Genomic DNA, 22,101 nt, shown 5'->3' on the forward strand with positions numbered 1-22,101 from the left:
CAACTTAATTTCCCCCTGCTTAAAAGTTTTTACCAATTTTCACATTCACAATGTTAAGTAAATTTTCTTTTATCTGAAGTTGCCCTGCATTCCTACAAACGCTCCTATGATGTTGAGTATTTTCACTGCGTCCCTCTCTGCTTCCCTCCTCTTCTTTTGTCTGTAAAGCTGCATACATTGTTGATTGACAGAGCGATTAAAAACCTTGTATATGCCCTTCAATAGAGGTGCAAATAAATACAGCAGAGGAATGCTAGGCTGTATGATGTACTATATGTGTGACTATAGAAAGAGGCAAACAATCAACAATAAAATGTTTACTGTTTGCCTGAAAATTGAGAAGCTCAGGACAAACAATCAAAAAAAAAAAACACAGACAGTGGATACAGGCTTCATTTACATTTAGATGTGACACTTCTAACCACTCTAGACAATTACAGCTCATTTCAGGTGAATTTAAGGCAAAATGTAACCATACTATACTTGTAATCCTGAATAGACTTTCCACTGTTTCTTTGCACAATTAAATATTTTAGCTACTATGATTCTTAAGAGGAGCCATCATAGCTTACGTCTGCTCCCGCTGTGCTCTTTCATCCCCCGCCGTTTCCTAGGGCTGTTACAGTTTCACAGATACCCCCACAAAGACAACAGCTTCAACTTGGAAGTCATTTTTAATTCATGTGATGACTGATGCCTCAGTGCTGTGGACAAGAAGCATGAAATTATTGTCAGTGTTTGAGCCATTTTTGTGTGATGTTTGAGAAAAAGTGTCATGTCACTATACTTTCAAATAAAAAACCATCAGTGTGTTGAGATATGTGGGTGGGTAAATCCTCTATGTAGGCTTATCTAAGGCAACATTATGGCAAATACCATGATAAAATAGTATCGAGTCGACTGTGAGTACCAGTGCATTTTGTCTTCCAGGGTGCCAAATACTGCTATTTTGTCAAAGATTGTTAATCCTTATATGATTGCCCTATAAAGGGTTAAGAACACCGGGACACTAGTATTTATTTCAGCTCTACTTCACAATCCAGCCCTAAATTTACAATATACACATGTATATGTCGCAGAGTATACTATACAGGTGCAATTTTCTCTTGAAGTGCTAAAATGTGTACTCAAATTCTTTTGCATCTCCAAGGTGGTCAAATGAAAGGACACCTATTACAAGGTGGTTGGGCTTCTACACTTGTGAGCTGGTGAGATGCCCTTGAACAAAGCACTTGTCATCCAAACACTTGAGCTGCTGGCACCAGTGTAGCACTGTGACTGGACAGCTTCCAGGTTCTGCTCTCAGGGTTGAGTGTGGTACAAGATGGTCACGAAGCACTGCACAGATGTTCACCTAAACTAACTCCTGGAATAAAATGCATTTTCAAAACTACTACTCACGAGAGTGTTGCAATATAGTTTGAAGATGTTTTTATTGTGTTGAGGGACATTTTAAAGAGAAACTTCGATAAATGTTTGGCAGTGTTGCTGCAGACGATGTGATGAAGCGAACTTTTAGTTTTCGCTGTGAATTGACGGGAACACCTGGTCAGTAGTGTTTGGAGATAGGTGGCATGAATATTTTATGCTGACAGCTGGTCACTGTGTATGAGAGTGTGTCCCGTTTGTGTGCGCTGTTTTTCAGTGTGACCAAGTTCATATTCAATTGCCAGTTTGCGTGTGACAGACACATGAAAGCAGCACATCCTTTCACTGAGGCCTAATGTGTTAGAATTCTTTGTTTTTCTCCACTGATTACAGAACATTGGCTTCTTTTTAAAGGTTAGTATATGTAAAGTACTCTATCCTGTGCAGTTTAGGCAACTGAACTCTACAAATCAACAGGATAACCACATTAAGTGTATTAATTCCTCCTCCTCGGTCGAGTTCCTATTAACTGTTTTCATTAATTAGAAGATAGTAGGAGAAAAACAAACAGAGATGTGAGATAGTGAGAAAAGGCAGAGCAAGGAAGACCTCACAGACTTCCTCCTCTATGCTGTTTTAGCTCACTGATTAGATCTTGACCCACCCGCATCCTCCCCCCTTCTTTCTGTGTCTCCAGGCTAGTTAGTAACAAATTAGAGTCACAGTAATCTTCCACTTGCCTGATGTACTCAAAAGTAGAGCTGCAGGTATCTATGTTCCAACCACATTTTGATGGATGTTGCAGCTGGTATGCGATTGCATTAATTCACTGCTAACTCTCTACACATTTTATCTGTAAAGCCACTTGATCTAGTTATTTAGTTATTTTAATCTACATTTAATTTTTAGCTTTGGTTCCTCTACTTTTTGTTCCTTTAGGACTAACATATGCTTCCACGTTCATGGTGCTGTCTTGCAGGGTCCCAGAAAAGTTACTACAACAGTGTGTTCATAACAGCAACTAAATTGGCACCTCAGCTATCTGCTATCATTTGGTAAATCAGTTTAGCTATTTCTTACCACCTGCATCTCCCCATCTGTGTTTCAACATCTGTTCAACTTTTTTGACACCTCTGGCCCTTTTAAAAATGAATCCAGTTGTTTCCAGTGTGATTGCATTGTGTCACAAAGACACAGTCCTGACCGAGTTCAGCCTCTTAAACAGACAGACCTGACCTTCAGGTTAATGACTGTTACAAGAGGAGCTCAGACCTCCATGTGTGTGAGTGGAGGTGTGAAGTGTCTGCAGAGAAATAAGAGTGGTAGCAACAAAGAAAGTCTATGAGGAGAGCTGAGCTTCTCAAGGTGGAGGTTAAAGGTTACAGTCACAGTCTGCAGTGTGTGTGTTTTTGTTGGAAAGCACCATTCAAAGTCTTGTAAAAAAGTCTGTGGAGTTCACAGTGTTTCTTTCTTTACCTTAACAATAGGTCATTAGAACATGCTCGCATTATTCATCTTAATAACCATATTATGCTTCTTTTTTTTTGACTGGTAAACAACATATGCTGCTATTAGGCATGATGTTCTGTATATGCCTGCATTTGTAATAAGATGAAGACCACAGGCTGAAATGCGCTGGTCAAATAATGAAGCCGTTCTTTATACCACAAGTATTCAAATGTTGATGGAGCTTCAACCTATTTTGCATTTGTGACACCAAAAGAAATTAATAATTCTTGCAACATATTTTTCATCAGCACCAAGAGGTTTGATGCTGACAAATCTGAAAGCAGTGGTTTGGATAACTTTTTCATATAAAAGGATGCCAAAACAGTGTTTGCATCAAATTTCCTAGCATATGAACCTCAAATGTACTTTTTTTTGTTTAATCAAAATATCCAACATTCCTGATATAAGAAAACAGTACACTGATTTGTCTTTCTTTTATATTTCCTTCTGTGTGAGTGTGCAGTCAGCATTGTTGGAGATTGTCAGGGCTCATTTTCCTCCTTTCAAAAAAAAAAACATTTGCAGCTATTAATTCTCGTAACAACTTCCATGGGCCTGAAAATGGCCTGTGCTGACCAGCACACCACAAGCAAGCTGACTGGGAGAAATGTGAGGCCCACACACACAGGAGCCCATGTCCTGTAACTTGAAATCACTCCTGTATGCTGCTGTTACAAGATACATTTCATAGCTGTTCTGTAACAGGCTTATTAGTCTCTGTTTGGTCTATAACTTTCTACCAGAGAAGCTAATATAATACTTTTGTGCTTACTTTTGGAGTGTCAGAAAATGGTGACTGCTCATGAACACGTTAGATGTTGTCTGTGTGCATTTTATAAGACTGTATAAGGCAGGTGTATTAAAGGGGAACACCAATCTGCAAAAGGGAAGTCCCAGTACTACTAAATGACCCTATACAGCATACAGTATGCATACTGTGAGCAGTAGATTTGGGGATTTCTCTTGGTACATATAATATATTGTCTTACATTAGAGCATAACAATCAGAGAAGGCCCGTAAGTGTGTGTGTGTGTGTGTGTGTGTGTGTGTGTATATATATATATATATATATATATATATATATATATATGTATATATATATGTATATATATATATATATATATATATATATATATATGTCAATGTCAATTTTATTTCTTGAGCACATTTAAAAACAACATTGTTGACCAAAGTGCTTCACAAGATCAATTACAAAGTAACAAAGAAATTTCCATTGATGAATAAAATAGAATAAGACATAAACATAAAAAACAAGGGATAAAATAAATATGATGCAATAAAAGAAAACTAAAACTGACACACTAAAACAAGAGACACCACAACATAAAATCTGATGGGATTCAAACTGAACTCAAATTAAAATCCAAGGTAAAAAGGTGAGTTTTTAGAGAGGATTTAAAAGACTGTATGGACTCTGCAGTACGAATATAAAGTGGCAAATTATTCCACAGTCTAGGGGCTGCGACTGCAAAAGCCCGATCCCCTCTATGTTTAAAATGAGACCTCGGTTGCACTAAGAGCATCTGGCTAGATGATCTCAGTACTCTCTTGGGGTTATAAAGTTTGAGCAGCTTAGCCAAATAGCTGGGTGCCATTCCATTTAAGACTTTAAAAGTAAGTAAAAGAATCTTAAAATCAATACGAGACTGGACAGGGAGCCAGTGTAAACCTGCTAAAACTGGAGTAATGTGTTCATGCTTTCTAGTACCTGTTAAAAGACGTGCAGCAGCATTTTGGACTACCTGCAAACGATGGAGAGATGATCCTTCAAGACCCAAATACAGAGAATTACAGTAGTCCAATCTAGAGGTGATGAAAGCATGAATAATTTTTTCAAGGTCCTTTGGAGGAAGATAGGATCTGGCTTTGGCAATCAGCCGTAACTGGTCTTTACAACTGTGTTCACTTGCTTCTCAAATTTAAACGAACTATCAAAAAACACTCCAAGGTTTCTGACAGCCGAGGAACAGTAAGATGCAAGATGGCCAAGAATACCAGTTAGCTTATCCACAGGGATGCGGCTTCCAAACACAATAGTTTCTGTCTTGGTTTCATTTAAAGTAAGAAAGTTCTGTGTTAACCAGTCTTTGACATCATGAAGACAGTTAAACAGAGGCTGCAGCGGGACAGAAGCATCCAATTTAATAGGGAGATAAATTTGGATGTCATCTGCATAACAATGAAAGGGAATATTGTACTTCCTAAATATCTCTCCTAAAGGCAGCATATATAATGAAAACAAGACTGGACCCAAAATGGACCCCTGAGGCACACCACAACAAATATTGGCTGAGGGAGAGGAATATTCCCCCAGGGCTACAGAAAAAGACTTCTCAGATAGATAGGATCTAAACCAAGACAAAACTGTGCCTTTAAGACCAACAGCATGTTCAAGTCTCAACAAAAGAATGTTGTGATCCACCGTGTCAAAGGCAGCAGTTAAGTCTAAAAGAACCAAAACAGCAGAACAACTCGAGTCAACAGTTAAAAGAAGGTCATTAAAAACTCTTAAAAGTGCTGTCTCTGTGCTGTGATGGGATCTAAAACCAGACTGAAACTCTTCACAGATACCATGAGTAGTTAAAAAGGTTTGAAGTTGATTAAAAACAACCTTTTCCAATATTTTGGACATACAGTAAAAGGTAGTTTAGAAACTGGCCTATAATTGGAAAGAACATTTGGCTCAAGATTTTTCTTTTTAATAATAGGCTGCACAACAGCATGCTTGAAGGCAACTGGTACGCAGCCTGATAAAAGTGAGGCATTCAGTATGAGCAAAATACTGGGCCCAATGATGTGAAGAGTGTCTCTAAGCAGGCAAGAGGGAACAATATCCAGAGGGGAATTAGAAGGCCTTAGTTGAGATACCACTTCCTTTAGAACTAAAGAAGTCACAGGCTCAAACTGCTGAAAAACAGCTGAGAAATTTGAAGATGAATCTTGGTCTAAAACAGTCTGTGAGTGTGAAAGCCTTAAAGAGGAGATTTTATCTACAAAGTGTTTCAAAAACTGATCACAAAGTGTAGAAGAAGCCTCCATAGGAAGAGCATCACAGGGGTTAATAACTGAGTTAAAAATATTAAAAATAACTCGAGGTTTGTGACTCTTCCTGGAAATCAGGTTAGACAGGAAAGCAGATTTTGCAGCTTTAACAGCCCTCTGATATTCTGATAAACGGTCACGCAGGATCCCTAAAGACACCTGGAGTTTGTCCTTCTTCCACTTTCTCTCGGCGCGCCGACATTCGCGTCTGAGAGTGCGAGTGGTGTCATTCAGCCAGGGCTGATGTGATGATTTGTTACGTTTGATCCTGAATGGAGCGACAGAATCCAGGATATCAGAGCACGTTGAGTTAAAAACACTAACTAACTCTTCGACGTGTAGATCAGCGTGGAGGTTGGCATCACAAAGGACAGAGTTAGTAAACGCGGAGGAAAACTGAGCAGCGGTCGTGGCATTTATCGTGCGCAAACGCTGCACAGGTCTCTCGCTGTCCAGGTCTCTCGCTGTCCAGTCCCTGGTTACAAACCACAGTGTTAAAAATTACAGTAAAATGGTCTGAAATCTCACAGTCCTTAATATCAGCGATACAGACGTCCAGACCATATGAAAGAACCAGATCAAGTGTATGTCCCTTTTCATGAGTTGGATCACTCACCCACTGAGTGAGATTAAAAGAGTCAATAAGGGCGAGGAAATCCTTTACCAATGGTCCAGACTCACAACAAATATGGATGTTAAAATCACCGACAATTAAAACACGGTCGTATTTCAACATGAGACTCCCCAATAAGTCACCAAAGTCCTGGATAAAGTCCTTAATGCATTTTGGTGGACGATACAACAATGCGTAGAGGACTGAGGGAGAAGAGTTCAGTTCCAAGAGCTGCACCTCAAAACTGGGGTAGAGGACTGGTGACAACTGTCGGCAGCAAAATTCAGATTTAAATATATATATATATATATATAGTAACAGTGTTTCTTGGCAATGAATCTTATATCACTGAAAAGCCTGTTTATGTCCCCTTAAATGGTGCCACATGGTAGACTCAGCCCTACAAACCTTAGAAACATGGTGTCTAAGCAGATACTAACTCTGGGTGGCATTACCTTTGGCCTCCAGTAACACTGTGAGAAATCTTGGAGTCATTTTTGAGCAAGATATGTCCTTCAATGCACATATTAAACAAATATGTAGGACTGCTTTCTTGCATTTGTGTATTATCTCTAAATTAGAAACATCCTGTCTCAGAGTGATGCTGAAAAGCTAATTCATGCATTTATTACTTCTAGGCTGGGCTATTGTAATTCATTATTATCAGGCTGTCCTAAAAGCTCCCTGAAAAGCCTTCAGCTGATCCAAAATGCTGCAGCTAGAGTACTGACAGGGACTAGAAAGAGAGAGCAGATTTCTCCCATATTGGCTTCTCTTCACTGGCTCCCTGTTAAATTCAGAATTTAATTTAAAATCCTTCTTCTTACATACAAGGTCTTGAATAATCAGGCCCCATCTTATCTTAAAGACCTCATAGTACCATATCACCCCAATAGAGCACTTCACTCTCAGACTGCTGACTTACTTGTGGTTCCTAGGATACTTAAGAGCAGAATGGGAGGCAGGGATCCCACCACCAACTTTCCGATTAGTAGATGACCTTCTCTACCTCCTGAGCCAAAGTCACCCCCAAGTGGAAAAGGATGGAATGACCTGGCTGCAGTTCTGACCTCAACCCCACTGAACACTTGTGGGATCAGCTTGGGCATGCTAGTCGTGCCAGAGTGAACAACACAACCGCATTGACTGACCTGTGATAAATGCTCGTTGAAGAATGGGATCCATCCCGCAGCAGTGTGTGACCAAGCTGATGACCAGCATGAGGTGGCTGTGTATGTTGGGGTTACTGAAGCAATACTTTTGTTAAACCCTGAATGTGTGCATTTCAAACACGTCTTGACTGATTTAGAATCCACTTTGGTGGTGTACAGACGCACAATCACAAAATTTGCCCAAATACTTATGGATCTAACTCTGTTTTTCATTTTGTTTCACTTACTTGTAACATCGTCTTCCTGTGTTGGTTTTTGCATTTTTGTCATTTGTTACATTATTAGTTTCTTCATGCTACTTTCAGCTTTCTCTTGAGAAATATGTTTTTCAACTCTGTGGGACTTCCTGGTTAAAGGTTAAGTGAGAAATGTAATAACTAACCAAAACCTTTCAACCCAAGGTTGACTTCATGCTGTTGATTTGTGAGCGCACATCTCCTAATTGTAAGACATCGTCTCCTTCTGCTCTTCTACAGGTTACCTTAGTAAAAACCTGTGATAGGTCTAAGCATACTACTGTTCATGCTTTACTACAGTGAAAACAAAGCAAATCATTCACACACAAGGAAAAGACTAGCAACGGGCTGGGTAGCTTGAATATAGGGAGTAACAAGATAATGTGACACCTGAGAAGAGCTACACAAAAGGTAAATTAGATAACTATTGACAAGTGGTGCACAAAACTGGTGGTGACAAAAAAGTCAGGAAGCAGAATTAAATGAAGTAAATACAAAGATTTGGTGATTTCATAATAAAACATGAATGACTAAGCAGAACCCTAAACCAGCATAACTCTGGAGTCACAGTTGTAGGGTCTCTTAATGAAGTGGTAAGGTAGGTTCTTATGATCCCCCTGCTTTTCTGCCACTTAAGGCTAGTTGGTTTGGATCAGCACAAATGCAGTGAAAGTATGTAGGGCGACAGAGTCTGAATTAGAATAGGGCCATGCAACACCCAGACAACAAAGTTATGATTTTTTTTTCATTTGTTGAGCTCTTTTTGTCGTGATTCTCTGTCACTGGTATAGTTGTGTCAGAATGATTAGATGTGATTAGGTTGATGAGTATACTGAACACACCCCTGTGTAATTCTGCACCTGCATGAACCAAAATACCAGGTGAGGTTCTTTTTGTACACCCAACTCACTGTAATTTGCACTTGCTTTTGCTCTTCTGTGTCCAAAAAAAGGACAAAATTGTCATTATTTTAGTTTTGTGTAAATTGTTTAACAAACCCTTGAAGTCCTGCACAATTAGCCAAGATATTTTTCCTCACCTGTTACAACAATGGTCAGGCGTGCTGGTTTAAACCACAATATGGAAGTTAGAATTCTACTTTGCCATGCTGTTGATTAACCTTGACATGATGAGAGCTGAAGAGCTGCTGGGATTAAAAAACTGCTGACTTCTTTCCCTCCACTGTTTGCTCTTTCCATCTCCTCCCTGTTCTTTCCATCCCTCACCGTATCCCTCGTCCCTTCCAGTGTCTCTTGTGATGTAGTATATAAAGCAGAGGGCTAGACAGAGAGACAGGATTAAATCAGCTCCCCCTTCTCTTTCTCCTTATCCACTTCTCTTCTTCTCCCTCCTCTCCATGTTCATCAGATGTAATTATGGCAGCGCAACATAGGAGGACTGCGCACAGCAAAATTATACTTTCAAATTTCCTTCCGCTTTAGCTATTCAAGGAACGAGACCTACATTTTCAACCTGATCAGAAAGAGAACAGAAAAATTGGATACAGATGAAAACAAGAATAATCAGTAAGAGTAGGGGGAAAAAAAGAGGGTTTAAAGAAGAAAAGCAGATGTTTGGACGGAAAGCTACAGAGAGAATATGTTAAATGAGAAATAGACAATATCAGGCTGTAGAAATGGCTGTAGCTGCTGAGTTAACGGAACATGGGATCAGTAATGCTGTCAAGCTAGAAAATGCCAGACAGCAAAGCAGGCTGGGACAGCACAGTGGGAGGAATTGCTTACTTAGGGTACATGAGTGATGCAGACATTTCTCTCCTCTCTCAGTGTTTCTACATCCTCCACCTTACACTGTACCACTTTGCAAAAAAAAATTAGAAAAGGGGTTGGGGGGTGTTATTAAATACCGGGTGGGGTAATACAGTACATTTGCGCATTGCATTGTGGGAAGAAAAGGGGATGGGAGAAATCCATGAAACGTGCAGAGATTTACTAGCTTTGCTCTGACTGCAGGGGAGCTAAAATAGCACTATTTATGGCAGCTAGGTAGCAGTGGTGAATGCAAAGCTACAGTTGGAAAGACAGGACGAGAGGAGATTGGCACAGCTGAGAGAGGAGCTGGGTTGTTTTTGCAATCGGTAGAAATTAGAGAACCAAGCAAGGTCCGGACACAAGGGAGTATCAGCTCTCATCTGGAGGAGGAAGAAAAGGAAGGAGGAGGACAGAAGAGGAGGAGGAGGAGGAGGGTGATGTTTTATTTTTATTTTTAGATGGTGAGGAGTGTTGCATATTTATTTCATTTGACTGTGTGTGTCTCTTTATATATCTTTTCGTATCCCATTTGTGTCCATACTGTATCTGTGTGGGTGCATGCGTGCATACCTGCGTGTCTGTGAGGATTTATGTTTTTGTACATGTGAGAGATGCAATTTTTTGCACTTAGGTTGCAGTTTCTACTGTGCAGTCATTAAGCATTGCAGTCAATTTGTGGCTTAATTTGTGCAATAATTTGTGGATTATTGCTACATTGTCTTCACCGAAGATGTCCGTGGAAAGAAAAATAAATCATATTTTACGTGCAGCATCCACTTACATTCTTTATATTATCTGCAGCTTTGAAGCTGGGTAAATGAACACAGTTTATGTTGTTTAGATGGCAGGAAACATTAATGTGTCATGTCAGAGTCATCGATAATATTTAAAGAAATGAATAGTAATCAGCTTTGAAAGAAAATATGAATTAATTACAGTGATGGCTGTAAAGACTACATCATTAAAGAAAAGTTCTTGAGCCATACTAAGCCTGTTAGTGTTATGCAAAGAATTGTTCAAACTGACAGATACCTGATTTACATTCAAGTGGTATTGCCAAAGATGTGGTTTAACAAGTGAATTATGTATCAAATTATGTATGAAACATCTAACCTATTTCCATTCAGTGGATTGATGTATTCACAAAAATGTCACTCATTTGAATATTTCATTCAAAATAACTCTATAGTCTCTATGTAAGACTTGGACCAAACTGATGCCAAATACTCTCTATATATCCAATATTGTTACATAGACAAATCAAAATGACTTTTCAAATTATTCAAATTGAGCATATCCATATATTTGATTTTTTTTTTCTTTTTTTGTCTGCAGGTCCAGGAGTGGCTGTGTCTGAATTGTCAAATGCAGAGAGCTCTTGGCATTGATATGACCACGCCCCGTTCCAAGAGCCAACAGCAGATTCACTCTCCGTCCCACCAAGCCAAGCCCATTGTCCAGCCTCAGCAGCCTGCACCTCAGCCAACACAGCCGACAGCAGCAGCACAGCCGAAATCTTTGGCACAGAGTCAGCCCACCCAGCGGCAGCAGCAGCAGCAGCCTCAGTCTCAGCCCTACAGCCAGACTCAACCCTACTCCCAGTCACAGCAGTATCCCCAGTCCCAGCAACAGTCATATCCTTCATCACAGCCAGGGTCCCATACTCACACTTCCACTGGCTTACAGAGACATCCAGGCCCTGGCGGCCCCCCGTCTCAGACAGGGCCCTCTCAGCAGGGCATGAGATCTGGCCAATACCCCCAGACAGGTCCTGGAGCGCCAGGAACTATTGGAGGTCCCACAGGAGGCCTTAGCCAGCCAGGGGGTCCTCGGATTCCTCACCCTGGTGCAGTACCCCTCCCTGGTTTGACCAAGGCACCCTCCCAACCCGATTTGGGTCGTGGTTCTCCAATGCACCAGTCTATGGCACGGCATGACCAGACCAGAAGCGCTGGATCCTCCCCAGCTCACAGACCTCAAAGTCAGGCCCCTCCTGCCCAGGATGGCCTGACCAAACTATTTGGCTTTGGGGCATCGCTGCTCAATCAGGCTAGTACCTTGATCAATGTTGACCCTCTACCTACCGCCTCCACCCAACCAAGCCCTGCAAGAGGCAAGGTGGTGTTCAGTAATGCAACACCTGACAACAGGCAGCAACAACAAGGGACCACCAGCACTAAACCATTCAGTATGGGGGGTCCTCATGCGCCAAGCCAAATAAGTGGTCCTAATGTGCTAAGTCAAATGGGAGGTCCTTATCCATCAAGCCAAATGGGGGGTCCTCATGCACCAAGCCAAATGGGAGGTCCTCATGTCCCAAGTCAAATGGGGGGTCCTATGGGTGGACCCCATATGCCAACTCAGAAGCAACAGCAGCAGACCATGCCCCAACAACAAGAACTGCAACAACAGCAGTCACCTGCTCATCAACAAAAAGGACAGCAAGGACAAAAGCTACAGCCACAAGGACAACAGCAGAAAACACCTACTCATCAGCAGAAAGTGCAGCAGAAGCACGAGCCTGTGGCAGCAGCACCTGTGGTTGCTCCAGAGCCTATGAAACCCAAAGTGAACTGTCCTCTTTGTAAAACAGAGCTGAACATCGGCAGCTCTGACCCACCTAACTACAATTCCTGTACGCAGTGTCAGAGCCAAGTGTGTAACTTATGTGGCTTCAACCCAACACCACATCTGGTGGAGGTAAGAGTGACACACGTACAGGCAGTGCACCGAACCTTACAACATATTACTGCGGATATATAAGAACACAAACTGTGCTAGTACACACACAGGCATGTACACTTTCCCCTCACACAATCCTGTTTTTTTAAGAATGTACCAGATTGTTGATTTGGCCACTTCTAAAGCTACACTTGGAATCAGCTCCAGATCTTTTATCTCCATAAAATTGTCATGGAGTAATGAGGGAACAGGCCTCATTGTCCAACTAATTTTGAGTCTTTGGGGGGGCTATGTATAAAGATCACTTTAATTCCTAAACACTTAATGCAATACTTGTCTTAAACCCCTTAATTTAAAGCTAAAAGTGAGCATTTCAACATCTTGATTGATTGTTTTAAACTCCACTGCAGGGATGCATTACAAAATTACAACAATTGTGCGATTGCCAAAAGTATTCATTCACCCATTCAAACCACTGAACTCAGGTGTTCACTTCCATGGCCACAGGTGTATAAACCAAACACCTAGGCATGCAGACTGCTTCTACAAACATTTGTGAAAGAATGGGTCGCTCTTGGGAGCTCAATGAATTCCAGCGTGGTACCGTGATAGGATGCCACCGTGCAACAAGTCCAGTGGTGAAATCTCCTCACTACTAAATATTCAACCATCAGCTGTTAGTGGTATTATAACAAATTGGAAGTGATTGGGAATGACAGCAACTCAGCCACAAAGTGGTAGGCCACGTAAAATGACAGAGCGGGGTCAGTGGATGCTGAGGTACATAGTACACGCAGGTCACCAACTTTCTGCAAAGTCAATCGCTACAGACCTCCAAACTTCCTGTGGCCTTCAGATTAGCTCAAGAATAGTGCTTAGAGACCTTCATGGAATGGGTTTCCATGGCTGAGCAGCTGCATCCAAGCCTTATATCACCAAGCACAATGCAAAGCATCAGATGCAGTGTTGTAAAGCATGCTGCCACTTGACTCTAGAGCAGTGGAGACGTGTTCTCTGGAGTGATATATCACTCTTTCTCTGTCTGGTAATCCAATAGATGAGTCCAGGAGAACGGTTTGTCGGACTTTGTTTGACTGGATTGAGTCAGTGTAAAGTTTGGTAGAGGGGGGATTATGGTGTGGGGTTGTTTTTCAGGAGTTGGACTCGGCCCCTTAACCCCAGTGAAAGGAACTCTTAATGCTTCAGCATACCAAGATTTCTTTGACAATTTCATGCTCCCAACTTTGTGGGAACAGTTTGGGGATGGCCCCTTCCTGTTCCAACATGACTGCACACCAGTGCACAAACCAAGGTCCATAAAGACATGGATGAGCAAGTTTGGTGTGGAAGAACTTGACTGGCCTGCACAGAGTCCTGAACTCAACTCAACAGAACACCTTTGGGATGAATTAGAGCGGAGACTGCGAGCCAGGCCTTCTCATGCAACATCAGTGTCTGACCTCACAAATGCACTTTTGGAAGAATGGTCAAAAATTCCCATAAACACACTCCTAAATCTTGTGGAAAGCCTTCCCAGAAGGGCTGAAGCTGTTATAGCTGCAAAGGGTGGACCGACATCATATTAAACCCTATGGATTAAGAATGGGATGTCACTCAAGTTCATATGCGTGTGATGGCAAACAAGTGAATACTTTTGGCAATATAATGTATATCCATCCATCCATCCTCTTATATTCATTCAAGGTTGGCTTCTTGTGCCCTTCTGTACTTGTCTGCTAATTTTTGAGTGCGCCATTTAATTCTAGTTCTGACTACAGAAAGTGTGCTCTTTGATTTTTCCAATGCTGCAAATGTAGCAACATTGCCCAGAAACCCACCTTGAAGAGGATACAGGCCAAACTTAAATCAGGCTTTTTAAAATTATTTTTATGGAAGAAGTCTTAAAATTTTGTGTGCACAGCTTGTACTGTTGGCATATGCTCGTTTCACCTTTGTATTTGAGTCTAATTGAACTTGGTTTTGTCTCAATTCATAAATTTTCAGTAAAAAAAAATAGAAAATTATTCTGAAGTTAATTTATTAGTTGATGTGTTATCTCGTGTTATCTAAATTCAATGCCACTTCCTTGCCTCTCACTGCCATCCCCTTGAGCTATGGTAGCCTGTATTTAAGCCACATTCCTCAAAAAAAGATTAGAAATTATACTAATTGGAAAACAGAAACATCTGCAGTAGTGAGAATCATAACAATGTTCAGGAGTTCATGTTACACTTATCTGCATTATAATCTACTGTGACATTTTCTTTTTCATCATGTCAGTTTAGACGGTGTGTTGTGCACATGTTGAAATATTCTTCTGTACTAAGGGGAAGCAAAAAGAGATGAATGATGAATTAAAATAGTAGAAATACAATGAGCTAGACATAGGAGAGAAAAGACTGTGAGAGAAAAGACTGTGTTCCTAGGAGAACCATAATCAAAAAACATAGACATCCTTTTCTGTTTCGTTTTCCTTCTGTCCTCCAAAGTATCTCTGCTCATGGTATAAAGAAACAAGTGTAAAGGCTAACCGCCCTCTCACCTCCCCTTTTATCGATCCAGATGCAGGCTTAGAGTTGAAAAGAGGAGAGAAATCAAAAGAAAAGGAAAGGTAGTAAGTATATCAGGAAGAAGCGAAAGATAAGGAACAGAAGAATAAGGAGAAGGAGAGGAGTGTAAGAGTTTATAAGGGTAAGTACAGTAGTAATGCAGAGAAGGAAGTCAAATGGAAAAAATGTATAAAAAGGGAAAAACTGATGAAGGAAACACATGAAGGAAAATAAACAAGGATGCATGAAAGTCAGTCAGTCAGAGAGGCAGGCAGATTTATAGAGACTCGCGGTATATTTACTTTGAGGCAGCATGATGGCTCCTAGGTCTTGAGTACTTTACACTAATGTGAAGTGTTTGCCTGAAGATCGCCCTAGAGATAATACACATAATACCTTTACTACCATGTTCAGGACAGTGATAAACACACAGTAACAAGCAGGAGTGGGTCATAATGTTATTTAGATCATTAGAAATCACCATTGAAACTGTCATGCTTATTCATAAGTGGGCTTACTTGGACTTACTATTTATAGATAGCAAAGAGATGTGTGTATGCTATGAATCTTGTGTGTTTGTATGCAATGTGGGTTAAGGCTTGCAGGTCTTAAAAAGTGAATAAAGTGAGAAAGGAGAAGGTGGACAGAGAGATAAGACAGAAAGATTAAAAAGGAAAATAACAAATAAAAAAAAAAGGATGATGACTTCTAACTCCTGAGCTCTCTAGAAAAGGGCAATTATACCTAGAAAAGATGGGCATGATCACGAGAATTAATCAATATAAGCATACAGAAAAAAGTGGCAATAGAAATAGAATAAGAGTAGATTTCTAAGAGAAATTCTTAGAAAATTATGAAAAAGAACTCAAGGTGAAATTGAGATGGATGAAGAGACATTCATAGAATCAGAGGAATAAAAAGAGAAATTTTAAAGTGGGATAAGGAGCAGAGCTATGGTGCAAACAGTTGGAAAGAGAACTTGATGCTGAGAGGAAACCAGACATGCAGAGCTGAATCATGTGCAGCTTTTAGTCTAGAGGGAACACACACACACACACACACACACACACACACACACACACACACACACACACACACACACACATACACACACACACACACACATGCAAAAACCAGAAATCAGAGCAGTAGGAGGGAAAAAGAAGGCAATAAATCAAGGAAGTGAAGCAAAGAAGGGCAGGGAAAGAAGCCAACAAAGAAGTGATGATATCCCAGATGAACTGCATATACAGTACTTTTTTTTACACCTGATAACAATTCCCATCAGCTCAATCCAGGCTGGCTTTGTAGGTTTTACAATTTATCTTTACTCTTTGTTATTTTTACTTAACACACACATCCACAAAACAAATACTGTATGGATGTAAAGACTCCAGTTTACATCAGCAGACAGGAGTCAGCCTGAAGCTGAAGCAAGCTACTTTATATCTTGTAGAAGCAAGCCCAGCAAAAGAATGACTACCAAGCTGTTGCTAATATAAATACAAAATGTGCAGGTCTTCACTTGACCTGGGAAGTATCCTATTAGATCAATTAACATGGCACTTCAAGTTATAATGCAACCCCCCCTCCCCCCTCCCCCCCCCAATAGATCAAGGGCCATAATCTAGAGACAAACGTAAAATGTCCTGTTATCAAATTATATAGTTGTTTACTTTAAGTCATTATTTGGACTCTCTTTATCATGTATTTAACTATGACTATGAAACAGAATTCAACCCTTTGTCTTTATTAAAAAATGAACACATCTGACATCACAGTGCAGCTACGTCTGAGAAAGACAGGAACACTGTGGGACAGAGAAACATGGAGGTCGCGCTCGTTTGATTTATCAATAATTCAGAATAGTTTTTTTATATATATAAATAGAGAGAGAGATGAAATATGTAAGGGAGAGGCAGTGTCTGCTGAAACAGAAAAGTAAGAAGTCACATGGTTTAGCCTTCTCCCTCTCCTCTATCCTCTTCAGCTTAATCCCTGCCTCACACAGACCTCATCCTCCTTCTTTCCTTCCTTTTCTGGTAATTTTTTTTCCTTTCTGAATTTTTTCCTCTCCCTTTTTTCCAAGGTTGTTTTTTTCCCAAATCAATTACTTAATTCGACATGAAACATGCTAATCAGTATGACTTTGTCTCAGGTGATGCCAACATCACCATGACCACACACACACACACACACACACACACACACACACACACACACACACACTCACACACACACACACACACATATAAACCAGGTGTTAGTGAATGAGTGAATGAGGTTATTTCACTGTCCAGTCTGTCATTCAGACTTTCTCGGCTGTCACCACTGCTGTCCAAACAATTATTAGGATAACTGCACCACATCTACCTGACTGTGTGTCTAAATGTGTTTGTGAGGTCACATTTGTGTTTGTGGGCAACTGCACATCTGAAGAGAACTGATTAGGGATTGTGGCATTTAATCTGCTGAGTCATGTTTGTGCACATGTGGTGTATTCAAATCCACCTGTTTCGCCTGATGGTGTGTTTGTCTACAGTGTTTCGCTTTTGTATGTGTGTATAGTTTTTTTTTTTTTGTGTGTGTGTATAGTGTCTTCATGTGAGACTGTCTAACCTTAATGTATGTTGTAAACTTGCTTCTGATTAAGTCTCATGATAAAGTCACTCAATTATTCCTCCCACACAAAGGCCAAAAAGAAGGGAGAATGTACTTTCTTATTCCCAAGGAATGCCCCAGTGGACGGATCTGCATATTTTGATTTGGCACCATTATTGCACTGGTTGCCCTTCTTGACACAACCATCCCACTCATGGCATTTAAAATGACACATGAAATTTTGGCTTGTTTGGAAACTTTGTAGGGTTTCTAATACTTGCTGTGGCAAGTCTTACTTTGCTGGAGTTACACATCCTGAACTATGCTGGCATTGCTGTTCATAAAAATATGCCTGCAGCATGTAGTAATCATGTTTTAGATGCATTGTCATGTAATTAGCAGTTAGTAATATAGTTTTAAACCTCACATAAACCGCTACACACCCCTGTCCTAATGAGAAGGTCTCTATTTTAGTATTTAAGTTTATGAGAACAAAGTGAAGAGCAAAGCTGGTGAAAATCAGCCCAAGGAGCACTTCAGCATTTCATCATCATGTACAACACTTCAGGCCTCATCTCTGTTATTACCTGTTGAAATATAAACCTCTATAATAACTGGTAAAGGCAAAAGAAGACTGAAAAGCATGCCTCAGAGCTACATTCAAGTTACAGTATTTAGTTTAGAGATGTTCAGTCCAGACATGATCGGTCCAGGAAATCTGGCAACAGAACGAAATAGATGCAGGCTAAGGGTGAGAGAGCGCCACACAAAGATGTGTCTGCAGCAGTGCATAAGGCAAACCCACAGACAGAAAGGGAGACAGACTAAATACACCGGGGAGGGAGAGATAACAAGACAAGATGACACAAAATAGGACACAGCAGCAATCACGGTGGATAGAAACACACAAGTGCAGGAAGCAAGGACTCTGAAAAGTTAAAAAACTGAGTACTTAAAACATAAAAGAGGAAACATGTAAAGCATAAAAATGTAGAGAGCAGGATGAGGTGTGACACTTTGGCAGTTCTTTTTGGTCGGCCTACATTTAGCTTGAGCATCAGTCTGGATCTGGAGGTCTCCTGCTACTAGCTTTGTGGAACATGTTACATTTACAGGTGTTTGGAGAGGTCAGAAGTCATAGATGTTCCTGGCCAGGGTAGTTTGAACTTTACTGTCACATTATTTTCTGTTGGCCAGTGTATTTGAATGACTGCATGTGTCCTCCCTTTAAACCTTTTAGACAGCTCTGCTATTTTTGTCCTATCTGCTATACATACTAAGGTCAGCTGATTGTGGCAAAGCATGTTTTACTAGTGACTGTTGTGCAAGTACTAACTGTAATAAACATTAATGCATTACATTACTGAGATATATGTAATGCTACATAATATAATTACAACACTCAACACTGATCTTGTATCTCAGGTGCTGAGTTACCATAAGCTTCCAAGTAGTCAGTGACAGTCAATGATGATGTGAATGAAAGCCAGGTTTAAAAATATCAAAATTAAACGTTAAAAGCAGGCAAATGCCTTCAAATAATGCTTTGCAATTATTTGTTCCTTTATTATTGTGTGTTGTTTGCACAACATGCAACATTAACAGCTTAAAGTATGAAGGAGAAAGGCTGATTATTCACATTAGGATCACAGTCTTTGCTTCTATATTGGACTCCCAGACTGCTGCTACCTTATTAACCATATTATGTTGATGCCTTCTTGCTCTCACAGTCAGACAAATCACTGTGCCTCATGCAGGGACTACAGTGACCAAAAGGTTAACATAGATAATTTCACAAGTTTCACATGCACATCTGTAGTAATGTGCATGCCCATGTGTGAGGAGTCCCCACAGAGCTAAACTGGGTCATTGTTAAGGTTGCTCTCTGTACTGTTGGGGTCATTAAAGTTACTGGAGTAGAATTAGATTTTTTACGTAACAGTGTTTCATTATGCTCATCTTTTTCCCTCCTTAGTCTCCCTACCTTTGTCTTTTCCCAAGCCGCTCTCTGTCATCTTCCCTTATTGTTTTCCCCCTACTCTCTGGTCCACTGGTTAAAATAAATGGAGAATAACAATCTGTAAAATGATGAGCAGAGAGTAGACACCCAGAGAGGGGTGAGGTAATGGAGCGAGGAAACAGCACAACCAAACTTCTAACAAAAGACAGAAGCTGCATAATGTTCCATTAATTGTTTGACATTTAGTCAACTCCAAACAAAAAAATGCCATAACGTAATGTGTTCTGCTGCAAGATGATGGCCACATCCAATTTAGATTTGCATGGTCCGAAAAGGAAACTCTCACAGACACAATAAACACACAACGGCGCTAAATCGATTCTTGTGATCCTCGTCATCTGCATAATCCACTGTGGCTGTCGAGTCAGCCTATCAGCCTGTGTTTGTTTGTGTGTGTTTTGTGCACTTACGCAGACATATGAGTGTCTTTTAATTATAAGTGACGAACATTGTTAAGAAAGCAGTGATGTGCATGTGTGAGCACAATGTATGTAATCCAGTTGGCACGTGTGTGTTTTTGCGTGTTGCCGTGCATGTGCCGTGCGCGTGTTTGTGTGTCACAACAACTTCTACGGTCTGTTCAGCTGAACTGCCGGTCAGCATTTGAAAATAGCGCAGACAGGAAGAAGCAGATGTCATGCCGCGCCAGACAACCCGAACCCCCCCCCACCCGTAGTACAAGACACACACCCATCCCAAACACTTCACCTGTGTGTCTCGAGTTAGTGTATTGTTTTAAATTGTACTTCACTTGTAAGTGTCCACATTCACTAAGAAATTCATTTAAGAATATCTTGAAAGTTTTGCATGTTGGAAATATAGTCAGGAGATCAAAAGTCAAGTATAATCCACAGCATTACATCCTATGAATGTTTTTAGTTTTCACCCCAAGGCCAGACTGTGCACTACAGCAATGGTGGTACTCTTAAATACAACCTCTAGGAAAACACAAACATGTCTTCTGCTGCTGTAGTGAAACAACTCTGTTCTCAGTGTTTGGACAGCACAGACATTTCCCAGCGTGCACACTCTGACAGCAACAGTTGCAAACATTTGCTAAAGATCCTGTGTTAAACTCTTAGGGTTCAGAGACGTCTGAGCTGTCCTGGGCAGAATTTGCCGGAGCTGCCAGTCCTGAACAATACTAATAGATATTTTTTTAATGATTCATGTTTGAAGATATTCTACTGTTCTTTTTTTTTTGGGGGGGGGGGGGGGGGGGGGGGGGGTTACTTACATATTTGAATAGAAGATATGCAAAAAATGTTAGTCTGTGTGGTTCAACAGTTATTGTTTAAATCTGACTCTTTCAAGGATAACTGATTACACTGCAGTTCTCGTCTTTGCATTTCATCCAAAACCTGCAAACGTGTCAAAATTGGTGTTTGAGAATTTATATCAGTCAGAACTTCTGCCATGCACTAAAAGATGCAGACATGCACCTTAAGGCTTGAAATAGAAGGATCAGTGTAAGGAAATAAGGACAGAGTGAGTCATGTTTCTGTATTTAGAAAGAAGTCCGAATAAACACAGAGGATAAGAGCAGCAGCAGGAACGACTGAGCTACAAATGGACAGACGATTCGCTACTGCACTTCAAGACATCTCACTTCAATTAATAATACAAGGCTCACCATCCTGTGCTTCTTTCTTTCCTCTTCTTCCTTTCCCAGCCTCTGTCCAGCCACCTCCTCTCCATCTGTTCCTTTCATCTCATCCTCCCTGCCTTCTTTTTTCATCCTCTTTCACCCACCCAGATTCTCCGAGGTGGGACTCAAACTGGCAACTTTCTCATCATTGTTCTGCTTTGTGTGTTAATGCAGTGTTCCCACTTGCAACAGTTCAAACGACTTTCCCCCTTCTAAATTTTCTTTTGGTTTATTTTTCACAGATACGAAACTAAATAAAAGGTTTATTAGATTTACCTCTCCGGTAACAGTTTTCTTAGCATCATAGCACATTTTATTTAATAAGTTGTATGTTTATTGAAGATGTTTTCATAATTTATGGTGTATTCACACCTACTGTGTATTCACACTACTTATAAAAAGAAACATTGCAGTTCACTTTTAATCTCTCTTCTATTTTCTTGCTACTTCTAGTACTAACCTAGTCAGAGCTCTTGATTTATTCAGCACAGACCTAAGTCCACTCACCTCCTTAAAGAAGTCACACAGTATGAAATTAGAAACCTGCAAGACACGTAACTTTTATTTTTGCTTGTGTTACTTTCTCAGAAAATTAAAGGGTTAAAATTAGTCACTAAAATCAGGACACAAGACACCTGCTTCTCTGAACTCTTTTCAATATACAGCCATATGAAAAAGAAAGTCTGCAGAGGACTCTCTGTAGTCGGGTACAAAACTAGCTTCCGCAGAAATTTAGAGGGTACTGTAAGTAGCAGCCACGTGCTGATAATCAAATGCACTTGATTAATTGATTATCAGCAAGTGTGAGCACCTCTATAAAGAAGAAGTTTTGTCAGTTTGTTGGTCTGGAGCCTTCAGGTGTGTGTA

The 22,101-nt window shown here is 40.5% G+C and overlaps 1 protein-coding gene across 1 annotated transcript in view; it reads left to right on the top strand.

Annotated features, from left to right (window-relative positions):
- Positions 1–22,101, top strand: part of bsna (bassoon presynaptic cytomatrix protein a) — a 115,705-nt gene that overhangs the window by 22,374 nt on the left and 71,230 nt on the right. Inside the window, exon 2 of the mRNA XM_030733218.1 lies at positions 11,070–12,434. Coding sequence (XP_030589078.1) covers positions 11,070–12,434 — 1,365 coding nt within the window. The remainder of the gene's footprint in view (positions 1–11,069; positions 12,435–22,101) is intronic.

Source organism: Archocentrus centrarchus, chromosome 7 (assembly GCF_007364275.1).
Source record: "Archocentrus centrarchus isolate MPI-CPG fArcCen1 chromosome 7, fArcCen1, whole genome shotgun sequence".
In the NCBI taxonomy this organism is placed as follows: domain Eukaryota; kingdom Metazoa; phylum Chordata; class Actinopteri; order Cichliformes; family Cichlidae; genus Archocentrus; species Archocentrus centrarchus.